The sequence below is a fragment of the Cupressus sempervirens genome, chromosome 6 (assembly GCF_028749045.1).
Source record: "Cupressus sempervirens isolate cs-2001-9-10 chromosome 6, ASM2874904v1, whole genome shotgun sequence".
NCBI classification, from domain to species: domain Eukaryota; kingdom Viridiplantae; phylum Streptophyta; class Pinopsida; order Cupressales; family Cupressaceae; genus Cupressus; species Cupressus sempervirens.
The window spans coordinates 320,255,876-320,267,607 of record NC_143123.1 but is presented as its reverse complement, the minus strand read 5'-3'; the positions used below and the strand labels follow the sequence as shown (position 1 = coordinate 320,267,607).

Sequence of the window (11,732 nt, the reverse complement as noted above, 5' to 3'; positions counted from 1 at the left end):
CAACTATCTTGTACATATTTATGATCCTGAAAGTTTCTAAAAATTAGAAAATAAACTAAAAAAATGATCATCTTAGTGAAAACTTAGCAATAGGCGCTTTGATGTATCACCAAAAAAATCAAAAATGCAAAAAAAAAAAATGAAAAAAGTCTTGAAAAAAAAAGTCTACCAAGTGATGAAAACCTGGAAATAGGTGTTGCTTGAGACCCTTGCACCTATGTCTATCAATCTCAATCACTCATTTCGCTACACGCTTCCTAGCTTGGGATTGTTTCTTGTCCTTGTCTTGGGGGCATAGCTACTTAGCCTATTGAGGTATTCTTGTGCATTAGGGTTTTCTTTGACAACTTGAAAAATAGTGTTTCTTAACACTACCCCCACCTTGACAGTAAGTGTTTCTCAACACTTTTTAGATAGTTTACCTATGGTCTTTGATGTTGCGATATTTCTCACTATCAGAATCAAGTCTTAAAGAAATGACCAAGTAACTTACACACATGCACTTAAACACCTAAATGATTGAGCTATGCTAATCTTTATCTACTTTTTGTGTTGTCTATGATGATTTCTTTACTATTTGTTCCCTCCCTAATAGTCTCTCGAGGATGTCTTTAACTAGAAGACTGGGGGCATGGGGCACATTTTCTTGATTTTTGCTTATGGGTATACTTTATCTGTCTATAGTGTTTTAAGCATTCATGCTTCTCCTATTTGACTCTTTGACTTATAAATGTATCATCCTTGCATGTTTTTCACAAGATCGCACTTGGGGGTTATCCTAGTGCTTATGCCTTGATATAGGTGTAATCTTGCTATACTAAACTTACGAAATCTAATCGCATAGTCATCTTGACTTCTATGTCTTTGATGCTTAGATTGGATTTCCACATACCTATCTGATATTGATCATATTCATATCCTCATAGTTATACTAGTGATGGTTGTATGATCTCATGATGTCCCTAATAAGCACTCAATGATCAAATAAGAGTATAAATGTTATGTGTCCCTTGCTGGTAAACAACTTTGCAAATTAGCTTGCATTTCAGGTTCATTTTTCTAGTTTAGTCTTGCATTCCTACATATGGGGAGAGCTTTTTCTTTATCTTTTTTTGCAGACATATCAACTAACTACTTTCACATCCTTCTTTGCTTTCTTTATCATGTCTTTCACCTTCTTGATCTTTCATTTCATATCTATCTTGCTATCCTATCATCACAAGGGGTTAATCTAAACATCACATTCAATCTATCCAAGTGTCACATATTTTTAGAAACATAAAGTCTATATCATACACATGAGAGCCAAAAACATCCTACATAAGAGAGATACATGAGCATAAGTATCCAACCAAATGCATACATGAGCAAGAAATAGAAACTAAAAGATCACATAAAAATTAAAATGCTGAAACATCCATTTGAGACAAGTACAAAAAATTGCCAATCGAATCCAGTATCATATATATATATATATATATATATATATATATATATATATATATATATATATATATATATATATATATATATATATATATATATATCAATGTGTCATAGTACATATACAAATTGAGATCCAAAATCTGGATATCCATCTCAAGAATACATGATGTACAACCAAAATGTCAAAACTATCATAATTAGCCTATGACTAGCTACCACCCTCTATGGCTGGTGGTGGCCCTAGTTGAGGAGCCTATCCCCTATTTGGTGGTTGTACTACACCCTCTGGTCTACCAGCTCGCTCAAAGTAGTCAGGAAGTCCCTACCCTGGCAACACCACACCCCTTGTAGGTGGCATAATAGTATGCGACATGTGCACCATGATGAGCTGCCTCTCGCCTCACCGCATCCTACTCACTCTGGAGCTCATCCATCCATGCTCACTCATTTATCAACTGTTGGTCTCAAATTGCAATTGTCACCTAAGCTATTTGAAGCTCCACCTCCAAGGCACGGATCCTCGTATCTTGCTCATCACCCCCAATTGACTGCTCTACCTATGCCTACACCCTCCCCACTTGCCACCACCTTAGTGGCACCTCCTCCTCCTCCATCTCCCTTGTGGCCTATGCTTGTGTCCTCCTCTTCCCTAATCAAGGACCACTCTCCAACCTCCATCTATCGACCACCTCTGCCTCCACCCCCACCTCTACCACCTTTGTGTCCCCCTCTTGCAAGTAGCACATCAAGCTTTGTAATTGTGGGAACAAGTGCCTCTGTCTCTCATATAGGTATGTAGGATCTGCCCCTGCATCTACCACATTTGGGAGATAATCCCAGGGAGTTGACACTAGAGTCATTGTATCTTGTACTATTTTTTGATAATCTAGAATTAGCAACCATCCTCTGCCTCATCAAAACACATCCAAGCATAGGTGGTAGTCTCCATCGATATCAATTATCACTCTACAAGCTACTGCCATACTCGGCTGATCACAAATCACTCCACTATATCTTCCATCCTACCCACTAGTGGCCTACTATATCTCATATAGTCTAACTCCCACACATCAGACCATCTACGACACTCTCGGTAAGGCCGCCATATGAACGTTGTCAGCTCATCAAAGATATGTTGATAATAGGTCACATCCCCACTATGCATCTGTGGGATAAATCCTTTATAACCAAAAATATATGGTTGGCTCTGCTCTCGTGGTTGCACCCGTGGTCGGATCATAGCAATGTGCTCCCAAGCCCAGATCCGTGCCACCACTACACCACATGCCCATGAGTGACCCTCATGATAAACTATCTCATGCAGCTCATGGTACATCTATGCCAGTATCATTGGCACCCATGCCATCCTATGTGGTTGTGTAATCAGATCAAACACCAATCAACCCCATCCTAGTGGGAAGCCCTTCTCGCCCCTATCTGTCACCAAAGCCTAAGCTACCAATGAACATAGTAAGCTAGGAAGAGGGTAATTTTCTCCATACTCGGCAATCAATTGCTCCCAACCTAGATGATGGTCTAAAATGGTGACATCATGAAACAACTACTACATCATGGCTCACCTCTCTGTCAAGGTCTGATCACAGTACACCTGTTGCATAACCAAGGTTAACATCAGTATCCCTCGCATCAATATTTGCAAAACATGACAAGAATAATTAAACAAACAACTTACCAGCTTGTCGTGGGATGGCACTCAAAGAATGTGATACACATCCTCCAATGTAATCGAGGCCTCTCCATTCAATAGATGAAAGGTGTTGTGCTCGCTATGCCATCGCTCAGCCAACACAATCAACAATCCATGGTTTGTCCATATATAGAGCATCTGTATGACCCATCGCAAACCCATAGTAGATATGGTAACATGCTCATCATCACTCAAATACTGTACAACACACAACCCCACCACTTTGGGGGCTCTAATCAGTAGCACTGGAAATACCTCGTATCCACACACAACATGTACATGTTAGTAACACATTGCAAATGTGATCATAATGCAAAAAATTCACAAAAACATGCTAAAAAATAGATGTGCGATACTTTTTCATACTGCAGGCGACACAATATGCTAGAAAGTTATCGCGCAATACTTTTTCTAAAGCCATGCAACACAATTTTGTCATGCGACATTTTGCACCAGTTCATGCAACATATGGGTATGTCCCATATGATAGACTATATAACATTCATGCGATACATTTTGGGCAAAAATCTATCGTGCGATATTTTCCAAAGTACTTGTGTGATACTTTTTCAGTATCGCATGATATTTTGCAAAAAACCCTACAAACGTGTGAAAATACACCAAAAAGAGCTCAAAAAAATGACAAAAAGAGAACACTTACCGGTGCCTCGTACTACTCTGACCAGTTGTGCAACCGGCTATACTCGAAATGGTGTCGGTGAAGTAGAATGTTCACCAAAGCCATGGTAGCCTCTCAACCACTCACAAGTTCTCAATAAATCAGAAAAGACAAAATGATTTTGAAAATGACACTTGGGACCCTTTTATAGCCCCCAACCTCATTTTTGACCTAATTTTCAAACTCCTTAGAATTGCGCAAAAATTGTACTTTTGGCTAATTTTGACATCCTCGATCCATTTTTGGGAGCGAATTGAAATCCAAGTTCATCTCAATGTAAAATTGCATTTTAAAATTCTACCTTCTTCTGAGCAGTTAGTTGACCTTCTGAGGTCTAATCTTCAAATCATCGTTGGGGCATCTTCATTTCTTCATGTCTTCACCATTTCTATGCTTCATATCTCCTTCTATTCACCTTTTCATTAAAATGATTTGACCTAATTTTTATGCTTTATCCTTCATGGTCAACTCTAGTCAAACTGGGGCATTCTATCAATTTCTTATAGTCACTCTTTGGTTCTAATCATTTATCTATCATCTTGGACATTGTTATATCTGAAATTATTCATATCTAGCTTGTTTCTGCATTCCCCTTACCTCATTTCAATTTTGATCCTGAGGGGGCAAAACTACTCTATCATTGCTTGCTACAGATGTCTATTTCTTAGGAGCATATGATTGATCTTTTCACTTGCTCTTGATCTATCCACTTTGCTAGGTGTTAGCATCCTTCTTAGATTTTGACATCGTCTTTCTTTTCCTAGTGTTCAATACTATCACAATCAGGCTGTACATTTAGGATTTGCTATCTCTTTCTGCATTTCATTCTTTGGAATCATATATCTATATCTATTGTTGCCTACTTGGCTTCTATTTTCTTTGGTGTAATGTGCTCCCAAATCAATCACACATTAGTCAAAGAGGGGCAACTGTAATCACCTAAAAATGGTCATCTAGACTATTAGCCCCCTTCTCAGCATTTTGGCTAATTTAATTAATCATTTACCTAGACCAAATTGCTAATAATCAATTAATTTGATTATAAACTATAGTTTGACTATGCTATCCTAAGTTCATTATTTGATTTAAAGAGCATGTCCCCTTTTAATTAAATAAAACACCCCATTCTTCTAACCCACTTAAAGTGCACACATAAAGTCCTTTTTCTATTTTGCAATTAAAAGAAAAAGCTTGGGAGACTTTTGTCTTATACAACAAGTCAACTTATTTTCTATTGGTTGACTTGTGTGTGCACATGGATCCCTCCCATTTTTGAATTCAATCATTGATCATTCACTAGCTCAATCTTGATCTCTACCGTCTGTATGACTTTAAAAGGAAGAGAACTTTCCTCCTCAAAGGATCCACACTCTTGAGTATTCTTATGCTATAGGTTTTCTATTCGAATGCTTGAGAGCTTTTGTGGAGAATTCCATTTCTTGTCTACATTTCTTTCATCCATAGTATTTTTCCATATGGCTGACATCCTAGTTTAGTTGCATATAGTGTAGTTCTTTTGAAAGTAGTTTAAATCAATAGTCTAATTAGTATGGATGTAATACTCCCATTTTCTTAGCTTAGTTGCATTGTGCATTTCATCTTAGTTTCCTCTCATCCTTGCATTGCATATTCAAGAGTTCTTTGACACTAGCATTCTTGCTCTTGCTCAAAGAATCTCCCATTTCATGGTTTACTAGCAAGGGTTGCATTCCTAAGGCTCAGCTGAGAGCCATTTTATGCTCATTTGTATGTTTTTTGCACTCCATAATTAGGGAGCCCTAAGCCACCATTTCAAGGTTTCCAATCTATGGAAAACCTTGGATAGAAGGGTTTAGGGAAGTGCACTCTTCTTAGTGTACAAGCACAAACTGCTTTCTCTCTCACTCGATATGCACAGACTTCTGTTTCGCTCGACATATATAGGAGTACTCAACAACCATAGACTTGCTCGACAATAACAATTTCTCGACCTTCATTGGATGGCTCGATTGTAGTGATGACTAACCAACTCTTCCAAATAAATGACTAAGTGTTTGACACTAATAAACAACAAATTGTAGGGATCAAAACATCTATGTTGACATCAGTTACATTTAACCTTCTGCAACCATCATTGTTGTCTAGATAAACAAGCCTTTCAACTCAGAATTGATTTTGAGGACTATTATTATTTTATCCTAGAATTTCTATTTTCATATTAAAGGAAACCCTTTTCCATGCCTTCATTTCTTCCTTTCGATATTTGGAGCATTTGTAATCCAATTTATATTTATGGGGGTGTTTTGAGACATTTGTTGCATCCCTAGTTCTAAGGTATTCTCTTTTGCACTCTTGATGAAATGGATCCTTATTCATCTCTAGTGCTTTGCGAAGATATCCTTGCTTATGATCCATTCAAGATAAGGAGGACTGGTAGATGACCTACTAGAAGTGGATATCGATTTTTGATCTGATCTGGGTTGACATAATGACACCCTATTTTTTTTTTTTAATTCTTCTCCCACCCAATGCACAAATCTATGTGCTTCATTTTCCTGGTGCCTGCAAATCGTGATCCATCCACAACTGCCACCATTTCAGTGCTTTAAATTAGTTCCTTCATATTGTAATCTCCTTTGATCCTCCAAACACTTCCTCTTTTCATGTGTGTGTGGTGTATTCTTTTTACAAAGTGGTGGAGGTTGTTGTGCCTTATTATTTTGATATTTAAAGGAGGGGCTTTCAAATGCCCAAATCCATTTTTGTAATCCAAATTTTCATGATTAAGAGAAGTAGGGATTCTATTTGCTTCAAAATCTATGGTAGGAAGATTTGATAATATGCGGAATTGATTCAAACATTCCACTTGAGTTGCTAGAGTGTCAATTAAGACAACCTTCTCATTACGAGCGCAAGTCACATAAATGGGAGCTCGAATGTTTCGCATATCATAAGTTTTTTCCCCAACCATTGTTATTAGTCAAGTAATTTTTCTATTAGGTATTTATTTTAGCCATCTAATTAATTATTTTATTTAATTAATTTAATTATTTCATCTTCCTAAAGTCCACAAATTCTTCTAAATAAATAAAATGTTTAATTTATTTATTTCCTTTTAGTACACAATTAAATATTTGTTAATTATTTAATTTCAGTTTATTCTTTTTGTCTCACCTCCATAAGTGTTATTGACTCCCCACTACTCACTCTATTCAATTATCTTCTTAATTAATTCACTTAATCAATTAATCTATTTAGTCTTATGTCCAATTTAGTGGTCCATGAATTAAATATGTTGACTCATCAATAAGTTATGTCATGTGTAGCTGGTCATCTCCTAATTGTCTAAGTTATTTGTCCAATCAATTTTGTCAACAAACTAATGCATTCAATACGATATTTAGTAGTTGGATTTATTTATCTCATTGCATATTATGCTAACAATCTAGTGTCTCCTTCTACGTGTATAATTATTTGTTTTGTAAAGGGGTGGGAAAAAAAAAAGTGATCTTATCTCAAGCGTAAATTAATGAGGTGAGAACCTCATCCAACATAAATACTTAAAAAATATTGACCTTAGTGTCAAGAACCACAATACAACAATTTAAACATGATCCCATTTCAATATAAAATATATATAATCAGTTAAACAAGAAATGACTTTAAACTTATAAATTTGATGATTAAACTATATATCAACATATTTTTTATTTTTTTAAAGAATCGATCTATTTAATTCTATAGATTTAAAAAGATAATAATGGAACCAAGTATCTCTTTAAAACGTTTTAAGGAAAGAATGAGAGAGGTCGACTTGAAATTTGAAATCCTATTAACCTCAAAGGATAAAGGATAAAGACAACAGACTACTTAATGTAGCTTTGAATATGGAGCGAGGTCACATGAGTTCGTTTTACTTGGGAGGGAAGCTCCCAACTCCCAATTCACGTACTTTTGGAAAAGCATCTGTCTGTCTTCCACTCTCCTTTACCTCCTCTACATGAGACAAACTGTTGCCCGTATATATACCCGCCCTTTATCTCTTTACAGCAACGATACACCTATTACCAATAGAATCCTTCCACTGCACAATCTGCACTTTGAAAAGCTAAAGTAAAAAAGACACTAAATCGGTTATCCCTTTATCTTTATATGTCCAAAGTTACCAAAATTTTCTTGTGCTTTGATTCTCATATTTATTTTCCTGTCATTGATTCTCTAATTCCATCTTCCGGGTTTTGGTGGGTGCAAATTCATCGAGCCCACTTTGACATGAGAGCCCAGTGAGATTTCACCCATCCCTGCAGCATGGAGAAAGGATGCCATTATTTCAGAAGCAACAAATTTCTCCATGTCAGATTTGTACAGCTATTTGTGATATTTACGAGCTTTACATTCATGTTGGTTGAAGGTACAACAATGTCAAGCTTGTGCAGAAGAAGGTGTGGAGATTTAGCAATCGAATACCCCTTTGGTATTGATGATGGGTGTGGGAGTTTAGAGTACAGATCACTACTTGTGTGCAGCAATGACAGCGACACACAGCTTCTTCAACTATGGACGCCCTCTGGCAGATACCGCGTGATGAACATTAGCTATGATGACCAGTATCTTGTTGTATCAGACCCTTCCATGTGGAGTTGCGGTGCAGGGGACAAGCTCCCCCACAGCCAAAGATTCAGTCTTGATATCAGTAAGAAGTTCTCTATTTCAGTTACCAACACTTTTCTCTATTTCAATTGCAATGAGTCCTTTGTACTGGTTCGACCACAGCCTAGTTACTGTGAGTCGCAATCTGAAAGATGCGAGTCTGTGTGTGATAGTAACAATTACCTCTGCAATAATTTGCCCATCTGCCCAAAAGCTCTGACGTCCAAAACATCTTGTTGCTCCTACTATCCAAGGACTTCAGATTCCTTGAGACTAATGCTTGAAAACTGTGAATCCTACACAAGTGTTTACTGGGGTCTCGTCAAGGGCAATCAATCTACTACTTATAACCAGATTCCAAGCTATGGGATTCGCTTGAATTATGAGGTTCCCATGAGTAGCCAGTGCGTGAGTTGCGAGGAGCATGGAGGGATCTGCGGCTATGACACCCAATCCTCCTCTTTCCTCTGTCTCTGTTCTCACAAGAATACCACCAATTACTGCTCAGGTATGTCACATTATTCTTTATAACTCTCACATTTTACTGGTAGATCTTGTATACAAGGAATTTTTTATTTTAATGCAAGTAAAACTATTAAGAAGGGTGTTTCAGATCGAGGAACACTTTGTTCTTTTGGGATCTAGTTCTATTAATACAATGTAGTTCCATAGATGCACACTTTCTGTAAGGTCACTCGCATCTAGCCCTCGTTTATCTGTTCCAAATCTTCCCGTTTTCTAGAAATACAACTGGAAATTTGTCTGCCCTCTTCTGTTTCATCGCTTAATTCGAATGTTGATAACAAGTTCTATTCGCTCAAAACCAGAAAGGTAGAAACATCCATTACAATCACTTATATTAGAAACTGAACATCAAATTTAGATGATCTGTTATAGCGCTTGTTATCAAGCTAAATTTGTTTTGTTGTAAAGTGGATTGGAATAAGAGTTGCAAGCATCAAACTGTAGTTTGCAGCCGAGCCGTACTGACTGACGAGCCTACCAAAAAGAAATTCAGCCCCAAAAAAAGGCGATGACCTAATGATAAATCATCCTTAGCTTGAAACAGGGAGGATCCTGTTTCCGAAAAAATGGAGTAGGGTCGAGGTTAATCATATTGCAGCTTATAAGAAGAGAGAAAATATAACCTAAAAATGTTACGCCTCTTGTCTCTCCCACTTCTTTCAACTGGGATTATGCGCTTCACAGTCACATTGCTCACAGATCTTCATCCCTCTAGCGATTGATGGTGGCGGCCGGCTGTTAAGTAAGGCATTTGCTGATTCTGCTCCTCTTTTTCTGACCAAAACTTAAAACCCTAACTCCGCCTGTCATAATTCATTCGGGCTGCTCCCTGATTGATTAGGCGCCTCTCTCTCTCTCTCTCTGGGCAAACATTTTCTTCATTGCTTCGTCTCCTATTACATGATGGTACCAGCCAATTTTTTTTTTGTTGGTCTTCCAATGATCATATGATGCTTCTTCTACTCCAATTCTAGATACCCAGTCTAGTGGAAGATTAATCCTCATGATAATCAGATTCTCGAGTGGGAAAAGAGTGTGATTGAATTTTTAAAATGGTCTAGGGTTCTTTGGTCTGTTAATGGTGATTTTAATGAATTTATACATCAATCAAATCTTAATGACTGCAAGGACGACGCTAGGATTATACTTATCTACACAGAGGAGATGCCTAATGGTCTTTGACTCTGTCAGAGTAGTTTTTAACTTTATAAGATTTGTCGTCCCTCTTAAGTAACTAGTCTTTTTTTATAGCGTTTTTATCAAACCCTACCAGAAACATATTGACATATACAACCTTCTTGTAAGTCCAGAAACTTTGGGGTTGGGGCATAGTTCAATTACCAGACACAAACTGTAGTTTAAGGGTTGTCTATCAGATTTGTACAGTATAAAAGCAAGTTTCAGAAAATCATCTGCATCAATGAATGTCGCTTAATTGAAAGCCCTTTTAGCGGTATTGCCATTTGTTTTTATGGAAGGAAAGTTTGGTTCATGCCCATTTCTGAGTCACCCGCATATAAAGAAGCATTTAAGTAGGCTTGCCCCTCTCTCTCCTCTTTTGTTATGAGTTATGATCATTGTCTTTCTACTAATGGAGTTTTGATTACATATTTCACAAATAACAGTAAAGAAACGACCCCAACAAAGGAAAACATTCTCTACTTCTCCACGAAGTTCTCCCAATAAGTCTGTAAGAATCTCAAAAATTTGCCATTGGGTGTGCGATTAAATCGTTTGCATCAAGTTTGAGATTTGATATATTATAATGGTTATCATGGAATTTCCTGCAACGTTGAGTAATGCAAAATCTGAAGGTGAGAAGCTTTATTTTTCAAATTACAAATTTTGACGACATTGTCAGTGCAATAATTAGATTCTTCCTGGGCAATAGGAGATACAAAACAGAGATTGGATATTTAACAAAAATGTGTGTGTGTGTGTGAATACAGAGCATGGTAACCACGTACGCAAAGGCCAAGTAGCTGCAGGTACAACTCTGGATTTACAGATAAGAAATTGATAATAGTTTTGACAGATTGATATGGTGTGAGAGAATGAGTGGTTTGTTGGTGTTTGTGTTTGTGTTTGTGTAGGGATTGTGGGAGGGGTGGGTGTTGGAGGGATGATTGGAGGCGGGGCCATAATCTGGTATCGCAGGAGGAGGAGGAGGAGGAGCCCAAATAGACCCCAACGGTTAGGGGCTCTCAACAACAACGCCACATAATTCCCACCTCCCTCTTAGATCCAACATGTTACAAGCAAATGGTATGCGGGCGATAAAAAGTTACCTAGTACAAATGCACGGCCTCATTTCTAGAATTATGTGGGAGACTTAGGATATGTTTTATATCTACGTAAACAAGCACCCCAACTTTCTTTACCCGCATAAAATGTGTTTGTTATTTCCCGTTTAAGAAAAAATATATAGTACAGCCTATTTTTAAATTTTTTTTAATAACACATTGGTATTTTCAGTCAACTAAGTTTTGTTTTATCGATTGTTTATTATTCTTTTCATTGGAAAATTCTGAAGGAAAAAAATTATTCATTTGATTTTAACTTTTAAAATGTTATGTAAACGATTAAGTGAAAATACATGCATAATTTAATATTACTTATACTTATAAATGTTTTGCATGTTCATGAATGATGTATTATAACAACTAAAAACAATTCATATTACATCATTATTATTTAATTGTATATAATTTGAATCCATTGATATTAAATATTAGAAAGATGTGC

At 36.9% G+C, this 11,732-nt stretch overlaps 1 protein-coding gene across 1 annotated transcript; it reads left to right on the top strand.

The window, feature by feature from the left end:
- The first annotated feature begins 7,990 nt into the window (after positions 1-7,990).
- Positions 7,991-11,466, top strand: LOC149552473 (wall-associated receptor kinase galacturonan-binding protein). The gene is made up of 3 exons (XM_089788045.1): positions 7,991-8,970; positions 10,937-10,975; positions 11,081-11,466. Exons 1-3 carry the CDS (start codon positions 8,121-8,123, stop codon positions 11,209-11,211), a joined length of 1,020 nt encoding a protein of 339 aa, XP_089644171.1. The 5' UTR covers positions 7,991-8,120; the 3' UTR covers positions 11,212-11,466.
- The last annotated feature ends 266 nt before the right edge of the window (positions 11,467-11,732 follow it).

Excerpts from the sequence above, each read along its gene's own strand:
- LOC149552473 (XM_089788045.1), top strand. The coding sequence starts at position 8,121 with ATGGAGAAAGGATGCCATTATTTCAGAAGCAACAAATTTCTCCATGTC. Across the intron at positions 8,971-10,936 it reads TACCACCAATTACTGCTCAG|AGCATGGTAACCACGTACGC; the intron begins GTATGTCACATT and ends GTGTGAATACAG. Across the intron at positions 10,976-11,080 it reads CAAAGGCCAAGTAGCTGCAG|GGATTGTGGGAGGGGTGGGT; the intron begins GTACAACTCTGG and ends GTGTTTGTGTAG.